Source organism: Saimiri boliviensis, chromosome 14 (assembly GCF_048565385.1).
Source record: "Saimiri boliviensis isolate mSaiBol1 chromosome 14, mSaiBol1.pri, whole genome shotgun sequence".
Classification (NCBI taxonomy): Eukaryota; Metazoa; Chordata; class Mammalia; order Primates; family Cebidae; genus Saimiri; species Saimiri boliviensis.
The window spans coordinates 11,810,726-11,835,195 of NC_133462.1; the positions used below are offsets into that span (position 1 = coordinate 11,810,726).

A 24,470-nucleotide genomic window follows, 5' to 3' on the forward strand; every position below is an offset into this window, starting at 1 on the left:
TGTTGGTAGCATCTCCAGCGTCCGGCCTTCCTCCACCTCCCCACTCACTGCTTCCACCAGTCAGACCTCCATCACCTTTGGCCTGGACCATTGCAGTTGCCACCTCCCTGGGCCCCCAGCTCTCCCACTGCTGCATCTCACAGTCTGCTCCCCTCATGGGCATCAGAGGAATCCTCCTAAAACCTAAGTCAGGTCACATCCCTCCCATAGCTCCCATCTCACTTGGAGTAAAAGTTAAGGACCTTGCTGTGACCCGTGAGCCCCATCACCCCTCCCCACTAGCACCCCTCTCTGTCCGCATCTCCTCCCATTCTTCCCCTCTGTAATTCAGCCCCAGGCACAGGGTCCTCCTCACTCCCCCTGGAACACCCCAGGCACTGTCCCACCCCAGGGCCTTTTCACTCGCCCATCCTTCACATAGCCACGTGGTTCTGTTCCTTCCTCCATAGCCTGGTGATCATAATAGTTCAGAGCATGCACTCTGGAGCCAGGTTGGCTTCAAATCTCTCAGGTCTGCTGTGTACAAGTGCCCTTGGGTGATTTCTTCACCTTTGTTTCCTCATCTGTATAATGGGTTCCTTCATAGAATAAGTGTGAAAATTAAAAGGACTAGTATTTGGAAAGTACCTAGAACAGTGTAGCGCCTGTCAGGTGCCGCAGAATTGTGTGACGATGAGTAAAGCATTCCACATTCTCAGCAAGAGCTTCCCTGGGCTCTCACTCTGACACTGCAGCCTCCCACCCTCCCTGACCCCCTTTTCCTGCCTTTTTTTGTGTCATTAGGATTCCCACCATCTGACATGAAATATACTCTGTCTTCCCCACCTAGAAGAATGTAGCTAGCTGTATGAGCTCTTGGCTGAATCAGTAAAAGTCTTTCGGCCTTATTTGCCTCATTGCCCACAAATCGGGGAGCTTTGTCTATTTTCTTCTTGGCTCTTTCCCTAGACCGGTGCCAGGCATGGAGCAGGTGCTCAGTAACCATTTGTTGAATGAATGAATGAGTGAATGAAGATCATTATTTGTATTATTCTCCATACTGCTGCTGTGACCCCTAGGGTGTCCTCTGTCCCCCCAAAGGTGAAGGTCCCTCCCTCACTGACTCCCTCCACCCTGTGTGCCCTCGCAGAGGAAGGCGAATACTTCCTGAAGGTGCTGATCCCCAGCTACGCGGCGGGCTCCATCATTGGCAAGGGCGGGCAGACCATCGTGCAGCTGCAGAAGGAGACGGGAGCCACCATCAAGCTCTCCAAGTCCAAAGACTTCTACCCCGGTGAGCCCCCGCCCAGGTCTCTGCCCTAGGCCTCTCTGCCCTTTCTCCCTTTCTCCCTCCCACCTGGGCCCTAGATGAGGAGGAAGGGCTGCCCTAGGGACAGTGACAGTGGTGGGGAGAGGGTCTCCACTCCCCCTAAGGGGATAGAGCTGCCCCCAGCCCGAGGGGCCTGGCCGAGCAGATGGGGGGTGGGGGCAGGGCAAGACAATGGGCCTGCTGCATATTCATGAGCTCATTTGCATGACGCACTGGCAGATGTATCTCTTCCCACACACCTGCCCCCTCTGGTCAGTTGGAGGAGCGAGGGTGGGGACGGAGGCAGATGTCAGGGCGTCCCTTGGGACTTGGGGGCCCGGCCAGCCATGTTCCACACACGTACCCCCGCCTCGGATTTCCGTCACCCCCTCCTGCCCAGTCTCACTGGTTTTCTCTGTCTCGGTGACATTCTGTTTGTGTCTCCTTCTCGTTCTGTTTCTGACTTGCCGTCTCTTGCTCCCCTCCACCTCTGTCTGCCTCTTGCCCCTCTGTCTGCCTCTCTGTCCATCTCTCCTGTTCTGTTTGGATATCCCCCATCTCTTGCCCTCTTCATCTGTCCTCTGCTTTCCCTCTCCCTCACCTCCTCTTTCCCCTTTTTGTCTTCTGTCTGTCTCCCCATCCTTTCCTTCCCTCCACCTCTTATAGTGTCACATTTTTTCTTTCCTCCTCTCTCTGAACCCTGTTCAGTCATCTATTCAACCAATACCTACGAATCCCCTCTCACTGGGGTCCTTCTCTGCTGGCGTCACGCATTTCTTTCTGCCTCTGCTCATCTGTCTCTCCCTTCCTGTGCCTCTTTTTTCCCCCAAATCTCAGTTCCCTCCTGGTCTTTCCTTCCCTTCCTCCAAACCCAGTCCCTTTTCTGCCTCTCCCTGCTCCATCTTTCTCCCCCAACCATAAATTTTCCAAGGCCCCTCCACTCTTTCTATTCCCCCCCAAAATCTCTCACCCCTCCCAAAACCCATGCCCAACAAGCTTCGACATCTAGGACTCCAAGGAAGGCCTCCTGAATTGCATCTTTGGCCGAGTGCTGGTTCTAGTTCATCCTTAATCCCCTTGGATTTTTTAGGTCAAACACCAGAGCTGGAGCCCAGGGTCAGTACACGCTGATTCTCTCTCTCTCTCTCTCTCTCTCTCTCTCTCTCTCTCTCTCTCCTCTCTTTCTCTTCTTTCCTCCTCTCTCTCTCTCTCTCTTTCCACCATGCACCCCCCTCCCCAGCCTCCCATCTCACTAAGCAGCTTTGGCAAGAGGTTTAGAGAAAAATCGAGTGAACCAGGCACACCTCCTCCTTTTCTTTTCCACTCTGGCCCAGTTTTCCCCACTCCCCTGTAGCCCACAAGATAGGGATAAGACCTCTGTTTGGAACGTTCCTCTGAGGACACTTGGTTCCTTGCTTCTGGATCACACTCTGTGCCATGAGAAATGTTGTCCCCTCAACCCAATGACACGCCCCACAGGCAGCCAGGAGACCCAGAAGGTGGGACAGACATTGGTCCTACCAGGTCAAGCAGTATTCAGACAAGCAGCAGGAGCCAGTGTCTCTCCTCAGCGCAGGGACACATAGTCAGCCCCCATCCCCACTCCTGGTGTGGAACTTCCAGATCACAAAGCATGAGCTGGCAGCTGACTCAGAGATACAGGACACAGTCCCCTCCATCCTAGCCCTGTCCCCAGGACTTCCCAGGACCCCACAGGAATGCAGGGAATGGAAGCGCTACTGCAGGAGACAAAAAACATTTCCTTCAATTCCTGGCTTGACACCCTTCCGTTCATTCATTCATTCATTCATTCAACACACATTCTCTGAGCACTTCCTCTGTGCCGGCCCTGTGCTGGACAGAGATGGGGACAGTAGCAGTGGTTGAAATGTCCCAGCCTTGCTTCCTCAGTTCTCACATCCCAGTCAGGGAGGCCGACCTCACACCAGTGATGACCCAGAGTGCTCAGGTCTGGGACAGGGAAGTCCAGAGGGTGGTGGTGGCTGGAGCCCAGGTAGCACGAAGGACCCAGCCCAGAGAGGTCAGAAAGAGACGCTCCCTAGAAGAGACAGACGACTGGAGCAGTAGGGAAGAATGAGCGAGGCAAAGTGCAGAGTGTGCTCCAGGAAGACAAAATGGCAGACTCAGAGGCCACTAGGTAGTGTGGGCAGTGTAGCCAAAGCAGAGAGGACGTGTGAGAAATGACCATAGAGAAACTGAAAGGGTGCTTTGGGCATAGTAGGTTCACATGCACGTGCACACGCGCGCACACACACACACACTTTCACACACATACACTCATGTACACACACATTCACACACATCACACACACGCAGTTATACATGCACACATACATACATTCACACACACTGACACACACCTGCACACACACACACTTTCACATACCCACACTCACGCACACTCACACTGGCACACACACACACATTGGCACACCACTCACACACGCTCACACACACACATTCACACATACACCTACACACATACATCTACACACACACATTCACTCACACACACATACACACACACACTGCACTTGTGTGTCTACTACATGAAATAAAAATAAAAATAAAAATAAAAATAAAAATAAAAACCTACCTGGCACTTAGCCCCAAGGGAAGGGCAGAGCAAACAGAGGGCCTCCCCTCCTTGGTGATGGGTCCCCAAGCCCTCGATTCAATCCATCCAGGTCATACATGGAGCAACTAAGATGCAGAAAAAGGCAGGTACCTTGCCAAGGGCCACACAGACTCCAGTGTGCCAGTCTAGGGATAGAAAACACCCTCTGATGTTGAACGTCCGCATGAAGCTTTGGGCCCTAACTGCTGAAGAAAAGCACAGACACACACACACTTTTTATTTTTATTTATTTATTTTGGGACAGGATCTTGCTCTGTCACCAAGGCCAGAGTGCTCTGTTGCCCAGGCTGGAGTGCAATGGCGCAATCTCAGCTGACTGCAACCTCAACCTCCTGGGCTCAGGTGATCCTCCTGCCTCAGCCTCCTGAGTAGCTGGAACTACAGGTGTGCACCACCATGCCTGGCTAATTTTTTGTATTTTTAGTAGAGACGGGGTTTTGCCATGTTAGCCATGGCGATCTCGAACTCCTGACCTCAGGTGATCCACCCGCCTCGGTCTCCCAAAGTGCTGGGAGGTGAGCCACCACGCCCAACCTGTATATTTTTTTTGTAGAGAAGGGATCTCGCTATGTTGCCCAGGCAGGTCTTGAAATCCTGAGCTCAAGCCCTCCATCCGTCTCGGCTTCCCAAAGTGATAGGATTGCAGGCATGAGCCACTGTGCCCCACCCCACACACTTTTAAAAACATGTTTATAGATTTATAACATACTTGTATCAAAGTCCAAACTCTTGAGTGACTACTTAATACATTCATACATATTCTTTTTTTAGTATCAAAAATACGAAAACAAAACTGTTGTCATTTTATGCCTCCCTTCAAGGCACACACAAAGAGCTCATCACTCCATGCACCCCAAACTTAGCAGAATGCACAGACTCTGAAGCCAGACACCTGGGTTCAAAACCCTGAACATTCATTACTATCTGAGTGAACATGAACAAATCTTGAGCCCTCTCTTGCTTCATGTCCTTAGCAGGGAATCAGGGACTATATGAAGTAGAAATATTGCCTACTTCATATATTAAGTGAACATGTATATATAAAGTGCTTTAGCCAGGCATGGTGGCTCACATCTGTAACCCCAACACTTTGGGAGGCTGAGATGGGTGGATCACTTGAGGCCAGCCTGGCCAATATGGTGAAACCCCATCTATACAAAAAAATACAAAAATTAGACGGGTGTGGTGGCGCAGACCTGTAATCCCAGCTGCTCAGGAGGCTGAAGCAGGAGAATCACTTGAACTGGGAGGCGGAGGTTGCAGTGATCCGAGATTGCACCTCTGCCCTGAAGCCTGGGTGAGAGTCGAGACTCTTGTCTCAGAAAAATAAAAATAAAAAAGTACTTAGAATGGTACCTGACACTTGGGTTGTATAAGGGTCAGCTGTTATTATTAGATACTTTCAGGGCTTAATTGAACCCCCCCTCAAAGTCCCTGTGGGTCCCCTTATAAGAACTACGAGGGGATAGGAGGTCAAAGACTTCTGAGTTGGAAGGAAGCTTCATAGAGATGCAAACCCTCGGCCAGCTCTTCCTGGGGCATCCACCTCTCTCTACCCCGCCTCCCAGTTCCCACCCCAACCCACACCCTTTCCTATTTACACCAGACGGAGGCAGACTGCAGGCTGACTCACCCTTGGCTCAGACCAAGCCATTGTTCTGGGGTGGCGGGGTATTAAGAGTGAAGAACATGACCCAAAGCGGGTGGGGGATGTCAGCTACACAAGTGACCCACAGACAGTGACGCCCAGACACATGGCGAGGCTGGCCTGCCAGACTGGGAAACGGCAGTCGAGGAGTCAGGGTGGTGGCACCGGCGTGCTGCACTGAAGTGCCACCGGACACTGACACACACCCCAGGTATCCCAGACACACAGGCACGTGGCACACACTCAAGACCCCCCTTTTTTTTGAGATGGAATCTTTCTCTGTCACCAGGCTGGAGTGCAGTGGCATGATCTTGGCTCACTGCAACCTCTGCCTCCCGGGTTCAAGCGATTCTCCTGCCCCAGCCTCCTGAGTAGCTGGGACTACAGGTGCGCACCACCACACCCAGCTAATTTTTGTCTTTTTAGTAGAGACGGGGTTTCACCATGTTGGCCAGGATGGTCTCAATCTCTTGACCTTGTGATCCGCCCACCTCAGCCTCCAAAAGTGCTGGGATTACAGGCTTGAGCCACTGTGCCCGGCCACACTCAAGATCTTTCGCCTTCTCAGGGTCAGGATCCCCTTCAGGGAGAGAGAGACACACACTCGCACTCCACACATCACACATATCCTGGCTCACTCAGGCATACACATTCTCACACAGACCGTTCAAGTTTTCTTTGTCTCACTGTAATTAATTCACACGCTCAGACACACACATACGCGAACACACCAGTCATCCAAAAAGTCCTACAATCCAACACCTGAGTCTACCTGTCTATCTCTTTCTCTCCTTCTCATGTTCACACACACCAATCCTAGGGTTTTGCCTGTCTCCTATACACACACACACACACACACACACACACACGTCATCCAAATAGTCTTAACATCCAGAAGTGTGTCCGTCTCTTTCACTTTCACAAACACACGTACACACACAGATGCAGACACACACACACTGCCATCCAGTCTCAAAGTGGTATATATTTATTGTGCAGCCTCAATGCCACTTTGTGAGATTCTTTTGTTTCTTTCTCTCAAACTCTCACGCACACTCTACTCTGTCTGACAAAGAGTCTACATAACCTTGATCATCAAAGCGACACCAAAGTCTGTCCCCCACACAAGGGCACATGCAAACATCTTCACCAGAATCACTGTGTTACATGGCCTGTTTATAAGGCAGTCTCGCACTTTATCTTCTGCACACACAGATTAGGATCATCTAGCCAGTCCTGCCCAAATACACACACACACACACACACACACACACCGCTCACCAAACAGCCTCGCAGACACACACTAGTCACAGTGTCACCCAGAGTCTCTCCCACACACATATCTCAACACCCCCCAGTTTCTCTCTTCCCCATTCCCCACCGCCCCCCAACCCAACACACTCATGCAGAAATGAGGATGCCCAGGACAGAGCCATAGCCAGTATCTGGAGAATCTCCAGGAAAGACACCCACCCACCTTCCTCCCCAGTTCCTTGGTCCCTACTCCTTCAAGAGTAGTCTTTGACCCACCCTGCTCTCCCCTGTCCACACCCCTGCCCTCCCCCACCCCTCAGCCCTCCATCTGGTGGGCTCAGACAGGCACTCAGGCCTCTCCTCTGCCTCCCCCATCCCCCAGCTCTTCCCCCATCCTCTCCAAAAAGCCCAGAGGCCGACGCTGCAGGCTTTCAGGGGTTGCCATGACAACAGGGCCTCGTCCCTCGTCCCCCTGGGGGTGGGCTGAGGACCCGGCCAGCCAGACCGATAAGGGGGTTCCAGTTACTGTGGCAACCGTTGTAGGCCTGAGCTCTCTGCTTCCAGAAGGGGAGGGGAGCAGAGTGAGTGAATGGTTGCCAAAGCAACCGGGGAGCCGCAAGAACTGAGAAGAGGCAGCTGAGCCCTGTCTCCCCTGCCCCGGGCTGCTGTGGGCATCGCAAAACACTTAAGCATCATTCTTCCATCCCTAGAGGTTGTTTTAGGGGAGGGAGATGAAATGCAGATTTTGAAACAGGATTCCACTCATTCTCCCAGCTACCCATCATGGGCTGGGAGCCAATGCTCACTGCCCCAGGCTCACCGTGTGATAAGTCAGGTCCACTCTCTGGACCTCAGCTTTACCCTTCCATTAAATGGGGCCTGTCTCTCAGGAATGCCCCCATTCCTGTCTGATGAGTGCACCCTCTCTCTCCCTTGCTCAACAGGAACCACAGAGCGGGTATGCCTAGTACAGGGCACGGCAGAGGCCTTGAATGCTGTGCACAGCTTTATTGCCGAGAAGGTCCGAGAAATCCCACAAGCGATGACTAAGCCTGAGGTGGTCAACATCCTTCAACCCCAAACCACGATGAACCCCGACAGAGCCAAGCAGGTCAGCTGGGGCAGAGACTGGGTTACTGTAAAGCTGGTGACATTCACGAAGAAACATTCCTCCCACACCACTGCATTACTATGAGGTTCAATGGGACAAAGCTGATAAAAACCTCATTAGTCAAAGACCACACGGCAGTGGTTAGTAGTATTCTTAGGGAGTTAGCCCTAATAGTATAGAAAAGACTCCAGACCACTTGGAATGGGCTTGATTCAGAGAGGCAGTGAAGCTCTGGGAGAATGTGGCCTGATCCCCTACTGATTGATCCTTCCTTCCTAGGATTCTCTAGTTCCTCTTCTCCCTTCCACCTCATCCCATTGTCTCTCTGAACGACCTGCCTCCCACTTCCTGTTATCACCGGAAGTTACCCCAGTGACAGCTCAGCCACATCCAGAAGAGTGTAATTACAAATGGCCTCTCATCCTCCTTCCCTCCATAATTAACGTATGGGGGTAGAGGTGATGTTTCATTAGCGAGAGACGAGGTGGGTCCCTTTTCTACACAGCCCTCTACAGGAAGGAATGGAAGAGGAAGGGTAGCGCCCCTCCGTTGCCTCAGTTACGGGGAAGCGGTGGCGTAGGGGCGTGGCAGGGAGTGGCCAATCGATCGGGCCTTTCCGGTTGCCATGACGACGGTGCGCACTGGGCAGGTGGGTGCTCCTCAAAGCCCCGGACCTCGAGGTCTGGACCCGGAAGTGGGTAAGGGAACGGGAACGCGGGGCTGGTTCCCATTTTCTCTCCTGTCCCCAATCCCCTGTGCTTGCGTACTCCGTGCAATGGGGCGAAAACCCCTAGGCTGGCCGGAGGGCCCCTTGCGTGGGCTCCTTAACGTCTACCTAGAGGCAAAGACAGGAGAGAGGGCGTCGTTAAAAGGAATCTGGAATTCTTGAGTCCTGACGTTGCCCTGAAGTGAAGCAGACCAGGGCCTGAGTTTCCTCAAGCTCTTGGGGAAACAGTGGGCGGAGAACCCTGGAGGAGCGTTGCAGGGTGGAGCGCTCCCCAAAAAAAGACAGCGGGTTTGGGGCGTGGAGCGCGGCCGCTGTCCTTGGTGCTGAAGCGACTCCGCTCCTCGCTCCCCGCCAGGTTTCTCCCGAATCCCTTCCCACCAGCAGGGCACAAGTTATCCACAGTTTACAGGGAGGTGAGGGCATTGCCGCTTCCCTCAGCCTTGGTCGTGGCCACAAGGGACTCTGGGTTCATCAGGAGTTTGTGAATGTTGCAGGGAAAATGGGGTCAGCACCATCTGTGCCTGATCCTTCCACCGCCTCCCCCCTAATCCACAGGAGCTCTCAAACAGTGGAGTCGAAAGGTTATAGAACCAGGATTTATTTTCTGCCTTGTTACCGTAGTGTTCCAAAGACTGAGATCACAGCTGAAGACTCAGGCTCGGGGCTCTGTTGTTGAGTTGAATGCTTCTCCGTACAGTACTTTCTTCCTGTGTGACCTTGAGCAAGTGATTCATTTCTCCATGCCTCATTTTTCTCATCTGTAAAATGAGATTCATTATGGTGCCTCCTTAAGTAAGGGTGGTGGTTAGTGTTCGTAGATGTTTGAAAAGCACATAGCTTGTGTGTGTAATGCATAGAAAGTAAGCCCAAAGAATGTTCTCTGTTGTTACCGTTACGAGATTTTTGAGTCAGGAAACAGGTCTACTTCTTTTCTGCCTTGGACTTGCTGTGTTACTCAGAGCCCCTTTCCTTCTCTAGGCCTCAGTTTCTCTTTTATTACAGTACAACGGCTGGGCCAAACCAGGGATTACAAATTACAAATTAAATAACTAAAGTATTCAAAAATGGAACAAAATGCTTGAAGATTGTTACTCTCTGGAAAGGGTACGCCATCGTTAAAGGGAGAGCCTGCCACTCAACTCCACCCAATTCTTGCACTTTGGGAACATGGACATAGTGCTAACCACATCTTCCAAATTTTTCAAAAGAAGCCAGACATTTTTTAGATCACCTGACTTTAAAATGTTGACTCTGGTTTTTTCATTTATTAATATATATTTGTCTGAGACAGAGTCTCATTCTGTCATCAGGCTGGGGTGCATGGTGTCATCCAGGCTCACTGCAGTCTCAACCTCCCAGGCTCAAGCTATCATCCCACCTCACTTCCTCAGCCCACTGAATAGCTGGGACTACAGGTTCACATGACCATGCCTGGCTAATTTTTGGGTTGGTTTTTTTTTTTTTTTTTTTTAGATGGAGTTTCGCTCTTGTTGCCTAGGATGAGTACAGTGGCGTGGTCTTGGCACACTGCAGCCTCCACCTCCTGGGCTCAAATGATTCTCCTGCCTTAGACTCCCAAGTAGCTGGGATTACAGGCTTCTGTTACCATGCCCGGCTAATTTCTTGTATTTTTAGTAGAGACGGGGTTTTACCATGTTGGCCAGGCTGGTCTTGAACTCCTGAACATAGGTGATCTGCCCGCCTCGGCCTCCCAAAGTGCTGGGATTACAGGTGTGAGCCACTGCGTCCATCCCTTAGCTAATTTTTGTATTTTTTGTAGAGACAAGGTTTTACCATGTTGCCCAGGCTCGTGTCAAACTCCTGAACTCAAGCAATCCACCCACCTTGGCTTCCCAAAGGGCTGGGATTACAGGCATGAGCCATTGGGCTAGGCCAACTCTGTTTTAAAACACTATGAAGGTCAAAAAAATATATATGGCTGTAGCCTGACAGGGGCCTGAGGATCACCAGATTGCCACCTCTGGGTTACACCAGTGGTTCTCAGCCCTAGCTGATATCTGAGTCGTCTGGGTAGCTTAAAATGCAGATTCATGGGTCCTAGCCCAGAACCACTGAATCAATATTTCTGGTAAGGCTTAGTAATCTGAGCATGGATTCTGGCCTGGGATCGGATCCTGACTCTACTGCTCATTACCTGTGAAAGAACTTATACAAGTTCCTTCTTTGTGCCTCTATTTCCCAATCTAGAAAATGGGGTAATAATAACACCTTTCTTAGGGTTGTGGTAGAACCTAGATAAGTTACTGTATTAAACTGCGTTAGCTGTTGATGCTGCTTTTGTTGTTATTGGTGGTAGTAGTAGTCGTGGTAGCAGTAGTAGTTGAAAATTTCCATGGGCTTGCAAATCACTGGGGCAGATGGTCTGTGGTCCTTCTGGCTCTAAAACTTCAACAATTCTATGGCTCTGTGATTCCAAGATTCTAAGCATGTATTATCTAAGATTCTACTGTTCTGATGTCCTGGAATTCCAACATTCTGTGAGTCTGCATCTGCAGATCTTTCTAAGACGCTGTGGTTCCACAATGCAGGGTCTACTATGAAGGCAGCTGCCATCGTCTTAGGGCTTCCCATGTGCTAGGCACTGGTCATCACTTTAGTCATTGAAAGTTTCCAATAACAGGCCAGGAGAGTAGCTCACACCTCTAATCCCAACACTTTGAAAGGCCGAGGCGGATAGATCACCTGAGGTCAGGAGTTCAAGTCCAGCATGGCCAATATGGCAAAACCCCTTCTCTACTAAAAGTACAAAAAAAATGCTTGTTCTGCCACAACCCTAAGAAAGGTGTTATTATTACCCCATTTTCTAGAAAAATTGCTGGGCATGGTGACACACGCCTGTAGTCTCAGCTATTAGGAGGCTGTGGCAGGAGAATCCCTTGATCCTGGGAGGCAGAGGTTGCCGTGAGCCGAGATCATGCCACTGCACAGATCATGCCTGGGTGACAGAGCAAGACTGTGTCTTAAAAAAAAAAAAAAAAAAAAAAAAGAGGAAGGAGAAGGTTTCCAATAATAATATAGGGTAGGTGTGGTTATACTAATGCTGGAGATGAGAAAGGTGAGGCACAGAGAGGTGAAGACATTTGCCTAAGGTCATACAGTTACTAAAGAACAAATTAGGAGTCTGGATGTAATGGTTCACACCTGTAATCCCTGCTCCTTGGGAGGCCGAGGTGGGTGGATCACTTGAGGCCAGGAGTTCCAGACCAGTTTGGCCAACATGATGAAACCCCCTCTCTACTAAAAATACGAAAATTAGCTGGGCATGGTGGCAGGCACCTGTAATTCCAGCTACTCCAGAGGCTGAGGCAGGAGAACCACTTGAACCTGGGAGGTGGAGGTTGCAGTGAGCCGAGATCACACCACTGCACTCCAGCCTGGTTCACAGAGCAAGATTTTGTCTCAAAAAAAAAAAAGCCAAAAACAAAAACCTAGGACTTGGACCTTGCTGTGTTTTAAAAGCAGCAACCCTGCTGACTGAGTGGCTACCAGAGAGCAGGCTGCCAGTCTCTCACTGAATATTTGCACAGATTGTTTGGATCAGGAATAGTATGCCCATTTTACAGATACGGAAAAAGAGGCTCTGAGAAGTAAAGGGACTTTTATAGACCACCAGCTAGGAGATGGAAGAGGTAGGTAGGAATTTTCTTAAAACCGAACTTTGCTGGGCACGGTGGCTTGTGCCTGTAATCCCAGGAATTTGGGAGGCCAAGGCGGGCAGATCACTTGAGGCCAGGAGTTTCAGACCAGCCTGACAAACATGGAGAAACCCCGTCTCTATTAAAAAATAAAATAAATAAAAGATTTTTTAAAAACCTAACTTTATTTTTCCCATATGATTAACCCCTTGTACTCAAACCTTTTCTTGGCTAATATATCCTTCCTTCACTACTCTAAAATACTGCATCACAGACGAAATACCATATTACTCCTGGTTCTGGCTGTGAACATGCTGTTCCATTCCTTTGATTGGTCAGGCTGTTGGTTTTTCCTGGTGATTTTAAATAAATAAATAAATAAATAAAAGCTCTGTTGAGATTTAATTTGCATACTATAAACTTTACTGTTTAGAAGTATACCGTTCAGTAGTCTTGTTGTATGTTCACAGAGTGGTACATCAATTACCATCTAATTCCAGAACAATTTCATCATGCCAAAAAGAAACCCCGTGCCCATCAGCAGTCAGTCACCATTCCCCCAGATCCTAATATCAGCCTCTTCCAGCTTCTAATCTACTTTTAGTCTCTGGATTTGCCTATTCTGGATCTTTTATATAAACAGAATCATATAATATATGGCCTTTTGTGTCTGGCTTTCTTGACTTAATGTAATGCTTTCGAGATTTATCTATATTGTAGCATGTGTCAAAATGTTACTCCTTTTTATAGCCAAATAATGTTTCATTGTATGCATAGACCACATTTTGCTTGTCTGTTCATCAGTTGATAGACATTTAGGTTGTTTCTCCCTTTGTTTTCGTTTGTTTGTTTATTTGTTTGAGACAGAATCTTGCTCTATCACTCAAGCTGGAGTACAGTGGCATGATCTCAGCTCACTGCAACCTCCGCCTCCTGGGTTCAAGCAGTTCTCTGCCTCAGCCTCCCGAATAGTTGGGATTACAGGCACCCACCACCACACCCGGCTGATTTTTGTATTTTTAGTAGAGATGGGGTTTCACCATCTTGGACAGGCTGGTCTTGAACTCCTGACCTCATGATCCATCCACCTCGGCCTCCCAAAATACTGGGATTACAGGTGTTGAGCCACTGTGCCCAGCTGTTTCTATTTTAGCTATGATGAGTAATGCTTCTGAACATTCATATACAAGTTTTGTTGTAGATATATGTTTTCAGCTCTCTGGAAGATACCTAGGGTGGAATTGTTGGGACATATGATAAATCTATGTTCAACTTTTTGAAGGACTGCCAGACTGTTTGCCATAATAGCTGTACCACAGATGTGGGATTTAGATCCAGCTCTATCCATGGGGATAACAATGACAATAATCATTTCTTGAGTGCTTCTATGGGCATATATTAATTGCACACATGCACGATGCCCTATGCTTGGCACACAGTACGTGCTCGGCACATGTTGCTTATTTGAATGGATGGATGATGACATCACCCACAGGGCCAAGCAGAAACATGGGGACTGAGGTGTAATCTGCCAATGGTAGCAGTTGTGAGTCACCTGAAGGACACAGCTAACACTCACTTCCAGCTACTTGTGGTTGTGCTTGGATTTCAAGCTCACCATTTCATGCATAAGCTCAATTAAGCCTCATAGTAGTCCTATGGAGGAGGTTTGAATATCCCTGTTTTACAAATGAGAAAACTGATCCTCAAAGAGGTTAGATCCCTTGCCCAGCATCAGTGGGAGAGCCAGGATTTAAATCCAAGCAGGTGACTTCAGAGTCTAAGGCAGCTCTTTGGGGATTTGTATGCACAGACTTCAAATGGGTAGCCTGACTCGTATATTGCATTGTTTATACTACACAGTGGTCCTTAGACATTTTGAAGAGGTTGCCAACATTTAAAAACTAGGATGCTTCACATTTTACAAATCAGCATTTCCAACTCATCTAGAAAATGACCATCAGGCTGAGTTTGGTGGCCCAGTTGCACGGTACTCTATCACTCCCCACCGCCACCAGGTGAGATACACCTGCTGCCTCCACCCAATCCCCTTCCCGCTTGGGCCTGTGGGTGTGTCATCCTTCAGTCTTCATCTGTCTATTTATTCCCCCACCCTTTGTTGAGTATCTACTGTGTCCCAGGCACTTTTCTGGGCACTGAAAACCCAGTAGTAACAATGCAGACAAAAATCTCTAACTTCGTGGATTTGAAATTCTTTTACAGAGAAACACAAAATAAACAGGGAGGTAAGTAAAATATAGAGGATGTTAGAGAGTGAAAAATACTATGAAGAAAAATAAAGCAGAGAAGAGGAAAAGGGAATGCTAGGGCATAGATTTTTTTTCCTGTTTATTTTGAAAACATTTAAGGATAGTCCCTATACACTGAGCTTAGATTCACCAGTTGTTAACATTTGTGCATGCATGAACACATGCATATGCATGTGTGTACACACGCGCGCACACACACACACGCACACACAATTTTTGTCTTGATTTGTTTTTCTGATCCATCTGAAAATAAATTGTAGACCTCATGACTCTGTTTTTTTGAGTGGAGTGCAGAGGCTCAATCTCTGCTCACTGTACCCTCTGCCTCCCGAGTTCAAGCGATTCTCCTGCCTCAGCCTACCAAGTAACTGGAAATGTAGACGTGCGTGCCGCCACACCTGGCTAATTTTTTTTATTTTTAGCAGAGACAGAGTTTCACCATGTTGGCTAGGTTGGTCTCAAACTCCTGAGCTCAAGTGATCTGCACGCCTGGGCCTCCCAAAGTGCTGAGATTACAGGCATGAGCCACCATGCCCGGATTTTTTTTTTTTTTTTTTTACTCCTAAGTTCTTAAATATGTATCTTCCAAGGACAGTCTCCTACGTTATTGTATTACCAGCATCACACCTAAGAGCAAAAACAAACAAAAATGCTAATTCTATACTATTATCTCATTGGAAAGTCCATATTCAAATTGCCCTAAATATCTTTTATAGCTATAGAGGATTTTTCAATCCAAGATTCAGTCAACATTCATACTTTGTATTTAGTTGTTACACCTCATTATTTTCTTTTACCCTAAAATAGAGGAAGAATTTTTTTTCTTATACTTCCAAACACTTAACAAATCAGAAGATTCTTTTTCCATTTTCTTTTTTCTTTTGAGACAAGGTCTGGCTCCATCACCCGGGCTGGAGTACAGTGATGCCATTTTGGCTCACTGCAACCTCCGCCTCTTGGGCTCAGGGTGTGCTCCCACCTCAGCCTCCCGAGTAGTTGGTACTACAGGCATGCACCACCATGTCCAGTTAAATTTTGTACTTTTTATAGAGACCAGGTTTTGCCATGTTGCCCAGGTGGTCTCAAACTTGCAATCTCTGACCCCTTCAGACTCTCAAAATGCTGGGATTATAGGCATGAACCACCATGCCCAGATTTTTTTCTTTTATTTTTTATTTTTTTGAGATGGAATCTCATTCTGTTACACAGGTTGAAGTGCAGTTGCATGATCTCGGGTCACTTCAGAATTGCTTGAACATGGGAGGTGGGGGTTGCAGTGAGCCAAGATGGTGCTTGTCTCCAGCCTGGGAGACAGAGTCACTGTGTCAAATCAATCAATCAATCAATCAAAATAAAGTCAGGGAGACCTACAGGGAACAAAACATGGACAGCTCTGTCACAGCAATACCCCCTTTCTCCTACAAATATTTTGTCATGTCCACTTTACGCTCTAAAACACTATAGATATATACATATATAGACATACCTACACTCATATGACTTTTTGACAGCTTTATTGAGATATAATTCACATACATACAACTCACCCATTTAAAGTATATGGCTCTAGGCCTAGTATGGGGGCTCATGCCTGTAATCCCAGCACTTTAGGAGGCTGAGGCAGGAGGCTCACTTGAGCCCAGGAGCACAAGGCTGCAGTGAGCTCCGACTGCACCATTGCACTCCAGCCTGGGTGTCAGAGCAATACCCTGTCTATTAAAAAAAAATGAAACATAAAATACATGATAGTGTACAGCTCAATGGCTTTTATTATATTCACATAGTACACCTGTTGCCATAATCTGTTTTGGAATGTTTTCATTGCCTCCAAAATAAATCATTTTTTTCTTTCTTTGTTTAGAGGCAGGGTCTTGTACTGTCACCCAGGCTGGAGTGCATTGTCACCTATTATAGCTCACTGCAGCCTCAAACTCCTGGGCTCAAGCGATCCCTTAGCCTCCTGAGTAGCTGAGAATACAGGTGCACACCACTGCATCCAGTTAATTTATTTTTATTTTTTGTCGAATGAGGTTTCACCCAGGCTGATCTCTAACTCCTGGGCTCAAGCAATCCTCCAGCTTCTGCCTCCCAAAATGCTAGGATTACAGGCATCAGCCACCAAGCCTGGCCTCCAAAAGAAATCTTGATAGCCTTAGCTATGACCTCTCAATCCCTCATCTCAACTCATCCTCCCCCTATCCCCGGGCCACCACAAATAAACTTTCTGTGTCTATAGATTTGCCTATTCTGGACATTTCTGTAAAAGGAATCATACAGTATTTGGTCAACCATCAACACTATCTAATTCCAGAACTTTTTACCCCAAAAGAAACCTTATACCTGTAGGCAGTCACCCCTAATCCCCTTCCTCCCATTCCCTGGCAACCACAAATCTACTTTTTGGCTCTGTGGATTTGCATATTCTGGACATTTATGTAAATGAACTCAGATGTAGTCTTTTGTAACTGGTTTCTTTCACTTAGTATAATGTTTTCTAGATTCATCCATGCTATAGCATGTATCAGTATTTTGTTCATTCAATTTATTGCCAAATATTTCATTGTATGGATATACTGTGTTTTATTTATCCCATGAGACGCTTTAAAATAAAGAATAAAAGGAAGGTGATTTGTTATAAAACAAGATGAATTTTATTTTATTTTTTTGTTTGTTGTTTTTGAGACAGGGTCTGCTCGGTTGCTCAGATGGGAGTACAGTGACACAGTCACAGCTCACTGCAGCCTCAACCTCCTGGGCTCAGGTGATCCTGTCACCTCAGCCTCTCAAGTAGCTGGGACCACAGGCAGATGCCACCACACCTGGCTAATTTTTGTATTTTTACTAGAGACAGGGTTTTGTTATGAGGCCCAGGCTAGTCTTGAACTCCTGGGCTCAAGTGATCCACCCTGCCTCAGAGTCCCAAAGTGCTGGATTAGGTGTGAGTCACTGTGCCTGGCCGAGGTGAATTTTAATATATAAATAAATACTTGGTCGGGACCACAATAGAAGAAATAATGAATTAGGCAGCTGCTCACACCTAAGCATAGCTAAGTGAGACAACTACAAATGTAAAGTGATCCGGAGTATAATACTGGAGACTAAGTTTTCTAAAATGATGGGAACTCTTAGTAACATGCAAAGCAAAACAAAGCACAGTCCACTCTTGATTTACTGATAGTTGCATTCCTGGAAATTTCAGTAGCTCTTAAAACCGTGCAAACAATACTTGGTACCTTGGTATTTACATGTATCATGGGGTTGGGCTCCGAGCTCAGAGGTTTTTTTTTGCTTGGTTGGTTTTTGGTTTTTGGGGTTTTTGTTTGTTTGTTTTTTGTTTTTTTGAAATAGTGTCTCATTGTGTCAGTTGGGTTCTGGGCTCAGATTTTTTTTTTTTTTTTTTTTTTGAGACAGGGTCTCATGTGTTGCCCAAGTTGAAGTGCAGTGGTACAATTACAGCTCACTACAGCCTCCACCTCCCAGGCTCAAGTGATCCTCCCACCTCAGCCTCCTGAGTAGCTGGGACTACAGGCATGTGCCACCACACAAGCTAATGCTTTTTTTTTTTTTTTTTTGAGAGATGGGGTCGTGCCATGCTGCTCAGGCTGCTCTCCAACTCTTGGGCTCAAGTGATCCTCCCACCTTGGCCTCCCAAGGTGCTAGGATTATAGGCATGAGCCACCGTGCCCAGACGAGGGCTCAGAGATTTAAAAATGGGCTCTTCATCAGCATGACTGTCCAGCAGGACATTCATATAGCAGCTGGGCACAGTGGCTCATGCCTGTAATCCCAACATTTTGGGAGGCCGAGGTGGCTGGATGACTTGAGGCCAGAAGTTCAAGACCAGCTTGGCCAACAGGGTGAAACCTTCTCTACTAAAAATACAAAAAAGTTAGCCAGCCGTGGTGGTGGGCACCTGTAATCCCAGCTACTAGGGAGGATGAGTTGGGAGAATCACTTGAACCTAGGAGGTAGAGATTGCAGTGGGCTGAGATCGAGCCACTGCCCTCCAGCCTGGCTCAGATCTGTAATCCCAAAAAACAAACGAACAAAAGTTGTCAAGTAGGGCCCGGGACCACTCTTCCTTGTGAGGGACTGACTCTCAATTGTGGGGTACAAACACCTGTGGCCCTGCCCACTGATAGTCCCCATCTGCCCCCTAGTCCTTCAACAACCAAAAACCACCACCCCCATGAATTTCTTAAACACCCCCAGGGTTTAAGGGGACATGGGAATGATTTTTGAGAGGGAATAATTTATGCATAGAAATGCTCTTGAAGGTGCAAAAGGAGATGGCTGGTTTTGAAATGTCCCCACTGGAATTAAGATTGATCCAACTTGCGGATGCTTGGGACAGACGGGTGGTTGAAGGATGGGCTGCTGTCCAACTGAGAAGACGGAAATCACCATATTCAAATGACCAACTTCTTCATCCTGGAGAGTTCTCCTCCCTGGAGTTAGAAGGAGACTGAAATCTAAGTACTTGGATTCCTGATCCAGTGTGTAACATCCAAGACATCCATGTATGTCTGCCTTCTCAGACACAAGCCTCAGGTTATCTTCATTTTACAGATTAGTAAATTTCATTCTACAGATTAGATCTAGACAACTAGATTAGTTTGGTAGGGCTGCCGTAACAAAGTGCCAGAGACTGGGTGGTCTAAACAACACATATTTATAATCTCATGATTCTGGAGGCCAGAAATCCAAGACCAAGGTGTCAGCAGGGTTGGTTTCTTCCGAGGCCTCTCTTCTTGGTTTCTAAATGGTTGGTTTCTTCTGAGGCTTCTCCCTTTGGCCTTCTTCCCCCTGTGTTTTCACATAGTGTTCTCTCTGTGTGCCTCTGTGTCCTAATCTCCTCTGCTTATGTGGACACGTGTCAGTAAATTAGGGCCTACCCTAATGACCCCATTTTACCTTAATTACCTCTTTAAAAATCCTATCTCCAAATACAGTCACGTTCTAAAGTACTGAGAGTTAGGGCTTCCACATATGAATTTGGAGGGGACACAATTTCAGCCCATAACAACAGAGAGTTAAACAAGAAGACCATGTCTAGGGGAGCACAAAGGATCTGGAACCCAAGAGCCTAGATTTTAGCTCCGTCACTAACTGGGGAAACTTGGGGCAAGTCCTTTCACCTCTGAGGCCTCAAGAGGCTCATCTATAAATTAGTGAGATTTAACAAAGGCTTTTCCAGGGCTGGAAGTCAGCATACTTAATACTAGAAGGCATGGGTGGGCCACGGTGCAAGCTTGGAGTGGGATCCTGGGGGCCCCACTGGACTGGCCATTAGGCCTTTAGATGCTGGACTCAGGGGAGGTACTAAGAGTCCTGGGTACATGGGACAGAATGGTTGAGGGGCTACTGAGGGAACCTCGAATACTGGCTATTCATTTACCAACCATTGTGGATATATGTCAAATTTTTAAAAAGCATTTAATGTTAGAGGCAAGATCTCACTATGTTGCCCAGCCTGGTCTCAAACTGCTGGGCTCAAGCAATCCTCCCATCTCAGCCTGTCAAACTGCTGGGATTATAGGCATGAGCCATAGCATCTGACCTGAAATATTTTAATATTTTAAACAACCAGTTGGACCACACTGGTGCCTATCAAAGGGCCATGCTGAGCCTGATTTTGGATGCTGGAGAGGAGGGGTGGGGAATGACCTCTCAGTCTCTAGCCACTGTAAAGACTCTCCCTTCACCAGCTTGGTGGCTCAGATCTGTAATCCCAACACTTTAGGAGGCTAAGGCAGGAGGATCACTTGAGGCCAGGAGTTCAAGACCAGACTAGGCAACATAGCCAGGCCCTGTTTCTACTTAAAATATATATATATATATATATTTATTTTATTTTATTTTGAGACAGAGTATCCCTCTGTCACCCAGGCTGGAGTACAATGGCGCATTATTTGCTCACTGGATCCTCTGCTTCCTGGGTTCAAGTGATTCTCCTGCCTCAGCCTCCCGAGTAGCTGGGATTATAGGGGCATGTGCCAACACACTGGGCTGGCTAAGTTTTGGATGTTTAGTAGAGACAGAGTTTCACCATGTTGGCTGTCTAGTCTGGAACTCCTGACCTCAAGTAATCTCCCTGCCTCAGCCTCCCAAAATGCTGGGATCACAGACGAGAGCCTCCGTGCCCGGTCTAATTTATTTATTTTTTTTAAAAATAAAATTAAAGACCCTCCTTTTTGCTCCGCACGCAGGCCAAGCTGATCGTCCCCAACAGCACGGCGGGCCTGATCATCGGCAAGGGGGGCGCCACGGTGAAAGCCGTGATGGAACAGTCAGGGGCGTGGGTGCAGTTGTCCCAGAAACCAGAGGGCATCAACCTGCAGGAGCGCGTGGTGACAGTCAGCGGCGAGCCTGAGCAGGTGCACAAGGCCGTGAGCGCCATCGTACAGAAGGTACAAGAAGACCCCCAGAGCAGCAGCTGCCTCAACATCAGCTACGCCAACGTGGCTGGCCCGGTGGCCAACTCCAACCCCACCGGCTCTCCGTACGCCAGCCCCGCAGATGTGCTGCCCGCCGCGGCCGCAGCCTCGGCCGCCGCCGCCTCCGGCCTGCTGGGCCCCGCCGGGCTGGCGGGCGTGGGGGCCTTTCCCGCCGCCCTGCCCGCCTTCTCGGGCACCGACCTGCTGGCCATCAGCACGGCGCTCAACACGCTGGCCAGCTACGGCTACAACACCAACTCCCTGGGCCTGGGCCTCAACTCTGCTGCGGCCTCCGGCGTCCTGGCCGCTGTGGCGGCTGGGGCCAACCCCGCGGCCGCCGCCGCCGCCAACCTCCTGGCATCCTACGCGGGCGAGGCCGGGGCCGGGCCGGCCGGAGGAGCCGCCCCGCCGCCGCCCCCACCTCCCGGAGCCCTGGGATCCTTTGCGTTGGCCGCGGCCGCCAATGGCTACCTCGGGGCCGGGGCGGGCGGCGGGGCGGGCGGAGGGGGCGGCCCGCTGGTGGCCGCTGCAGCCGCGGCCGGGGCGGCCGGGGGCTTCCTGACGGCGGAGAAGCTGGCGGCTGAGAGTGCCAAGGAGCTGGTGGAGATTGCGGTGCCTGAGAACCTGGTGGGAGCCATCCTGGGGAAGGGGGGCAAGACGTTGGTGGAGTACCAGGAGCTGACGGGCGCCCGCATCCAGATCTCCAAGAAGGGCGAGTTCCTGCCAGGCACGCGGAACCGGCGGGTCACCATCACGGGCAGCCCCGCGGCCACGCAAGCCGCTCAATACCTCATCAGTCAGCGGGTCACCTACGAGCAGGGAGTGAGGGCCTCAAACCCCCAGAAAGTGGGATGAGGCCTGTGGTGTGTGCTCCCACCCTTCTCCGTCCTCCCACCTCCCCCTCCTCCTTTCTCTCCTCCTTCCCCCCAACTCCTGACCTCAGCTTGGTGTAGTCCTGCTCCTTTTGGGATGGGGCTGGGGTAGGCCTGACTGCACCCTCCCCTTCTGGTAGTCATAGGCAGGATTGAGTGACGGTTGGGAAGGGGGCTCAGAAGCCCCCTCCCCAGCCCGGAACTGACCCCTCCTTCCTCCCTCCCTGTGCTTGGCTGGGCCTGACCCTTCCCGTCCCAGGGCCCAGGTCTGTGTGATATCTGTATATATTGCATTTTGTTGATTTTAATAGAAAACAAAGCGTTATTTTCTCTTTCTTTCCCTCCTTTTTTTTTGCTTTTTTTGATAAGGATTTTTCCCCCCCTTATAAGTTTTTGTTTCCACATGGGAGGAGGGGAGGGAGCCTCTGGGTCACCCAGAATGAAGGGCCTCCCCAAACACAACACCCCACCTCTCTGCTTTCAGTTCTAGATCTGAGGGAAGCCATGGGAGTAGAGGTAGCAAAGGCGTCTGAGCCGAAATGGGGCATCTGGAGCAGGAACCCCAGAGTTCCCAGATCTTCTCAGCTACTCCTCCCACTGGAGTTGTCCCTCCTAGGTGGGAATGTTCACTCTTTTGTTGTCAGGTTGTATGGGGGGCAGGGACGATGCTGCTGGGAAGGATGCCAGCTCTGGGACTGGGCCTGTCCTGTGGGCAAGACTCGTGAGAGGCTGGATGAACTTGTTGTGGCGTCTCTGATGGCTTTTCCTAGAGTAATGGCAATGAGGGTCTCTGTTGCTATGTCACTGAGTACTTTCTGGGTGCTTCTGGGTGCTCCTTATGATGTCACAGGAAGCAGTTCCTCAGGGGTTACTTCCTGTGAACATAAGAGGGCAGGTACTTCCTGTGATGTCTCAATGAGCTCTTCCTTGAAGGTCACTTCTGTGATATCATGGGAAGATGTACTTTGGATGGTGCCTAGAGGTCACTTCCTGTGATGTCATTAGGCTGAAGCATGTACTTCCTGTATTGGACAGTGACCAGTCTCTGACCTGCCTTCTCCCTCCACGCCCCTCTTTGGTGGGTGTTGGCCTGGGCGGGGGCGGGGGGGGGTCTTCCTTGGAAGAGAATAAAGCATGGGACTTGGATCCAATCTGGAGGACTCTAAGGGAAAAAAACCCTGTATTGTCAGGGGTCATCTCCATTCAAACATGCCAAGTCTGTGAACTCACTCTGGAGGGAGGGATGGGAGATGGACCTAGTGCAAACTACTGTTAAAGCGCCCCCTTCCCACCCCCGCCTTTTGTGTGCATGCCTGTGTCTGTGTGGCTTTGTTTCATTGAATTGGGTGAGCCAAATGTTTGGTGGCTCTGTCAGGCCAGTGTGGCCCAGTATAGAGTTCAGTGAGCCGTGGTAGGGTCCCTTGGGCCAGAATGCTTCGTGTGGTCTGATACATTAGATTGGTTTAGTAGCTTCCAGCAAGCTGGCATACTTTGGTGATGTCTGATGGATCAGAATGTTTTGGTGTGCTCACCAGGGGCTCTAGAGAACTAGAATGTTCTGATGGAGTCTGACAAGCCAGGTGGCCTTGAGAGTTCGTTTGAGAGTGGCTCCCTGAGTGCTGTGGCTGTGGTCAGCTGTAAGGACCTATTGGCAGACTGAGATTTCAGGGCCTGACAACCCTATAGACTAGGATAGCTGAGACCTCCCTCTATCTCCCCCTCCCCCTTGGAGACCACCTCCACTTTCTCCAACCCAAAGCAGGGCACCCAGTGCCCTGGTTCCATCATCAGCATCTCTGGGGGAGGGGCACCCCATGCCCACCCTCTCCCCCATTTGTCCCCCTCCTAGGTCTTCCAGACCCTTCTCTTCTCCATGGCTTTGGGGGAAATCCAGCCTCCTCGTCTCTCTCCTAAAAAAGGAGGGAAGAAAAGCCACAGAGACAATGCCTGCCCCTAAAGCCTAGGAGATCCCTCCCCCTTGCTAGAGAGCCACCCCCAAATCAAAATGTGAAAATCCCTAGAAAGCAATAGCCTTCAAGGTACCTTGCACTGAATTTCCCACCCCGGCCCTTCCACCTGATGGGGGCTGTAGCTTGGGCACTGGGGTGACTTTTTCCATGCCCTGTCATCTCTAGGGTGGGGACAGGCCCCACTTCCTCCTCCCCATCCCCCACTTCTCATCATTGTCGCCCCACCCCTAATCTCCAGACTGAACCCAGATGGAGATCTGAGTGCCAAAACAATTCTTGATGTAACTTTGTACATATCTTCTACTACCGTTGGGGGCTCTTGGGGTTAGAGGTGGGGGTGGCTCTATGGGCCATTGCTCCCCTCCACCTCTCAAAAGACCTTACAGTATTTCACAGTATCTCTACCCGCACGCGAATATTACAGCATCTAGCTAGAGTATCCCCCTTTAGCCCCCCCAGGCCCCTATGAGGAGGGAAAGGAGCCAGGGAGAGGTGAAGTAAGGTCTGGGAGTGGGGAGGTGGGATCTGAATGAGCTCATTTGCATATCATTTGCATCCTCTGCTTGGCAGCCGCTTTC

General features: G+C 49.3%; 1 protein-coding gene across 1 annotated transcript in view; it reads left to right on the forward strand.

Moving 5' to 3' along the window:
- NOVA2 (NOVA alternative splicing regulator 2) overlaps positions 1-22,258 on the forward strand; it is a 34,128-nt gene extending 11,870 nt beyond the window's left edge. Inside the window, exons 2-4 of the mRNA XM_039466293.2 lie at positions 1,130-1,273; positions 7,794-7,960; positions 20,823-22,258. Of these exons, the coding sequence (XP_039322227.1) occupies positions 1,130-1,273; positions 7,794-7,960; positions 20,823-21,905 (1,394 nt within the window). The 3' untranslated portion in view covers positions 21,906-22,258. The remainder of the gene's footprint in view (positions 1-1,129; positions 1,274-7,793; positions 7,961-20,822) is intronic.
- Positions 22,259-24,470: the final 2,212 nt, after the last annotated feature.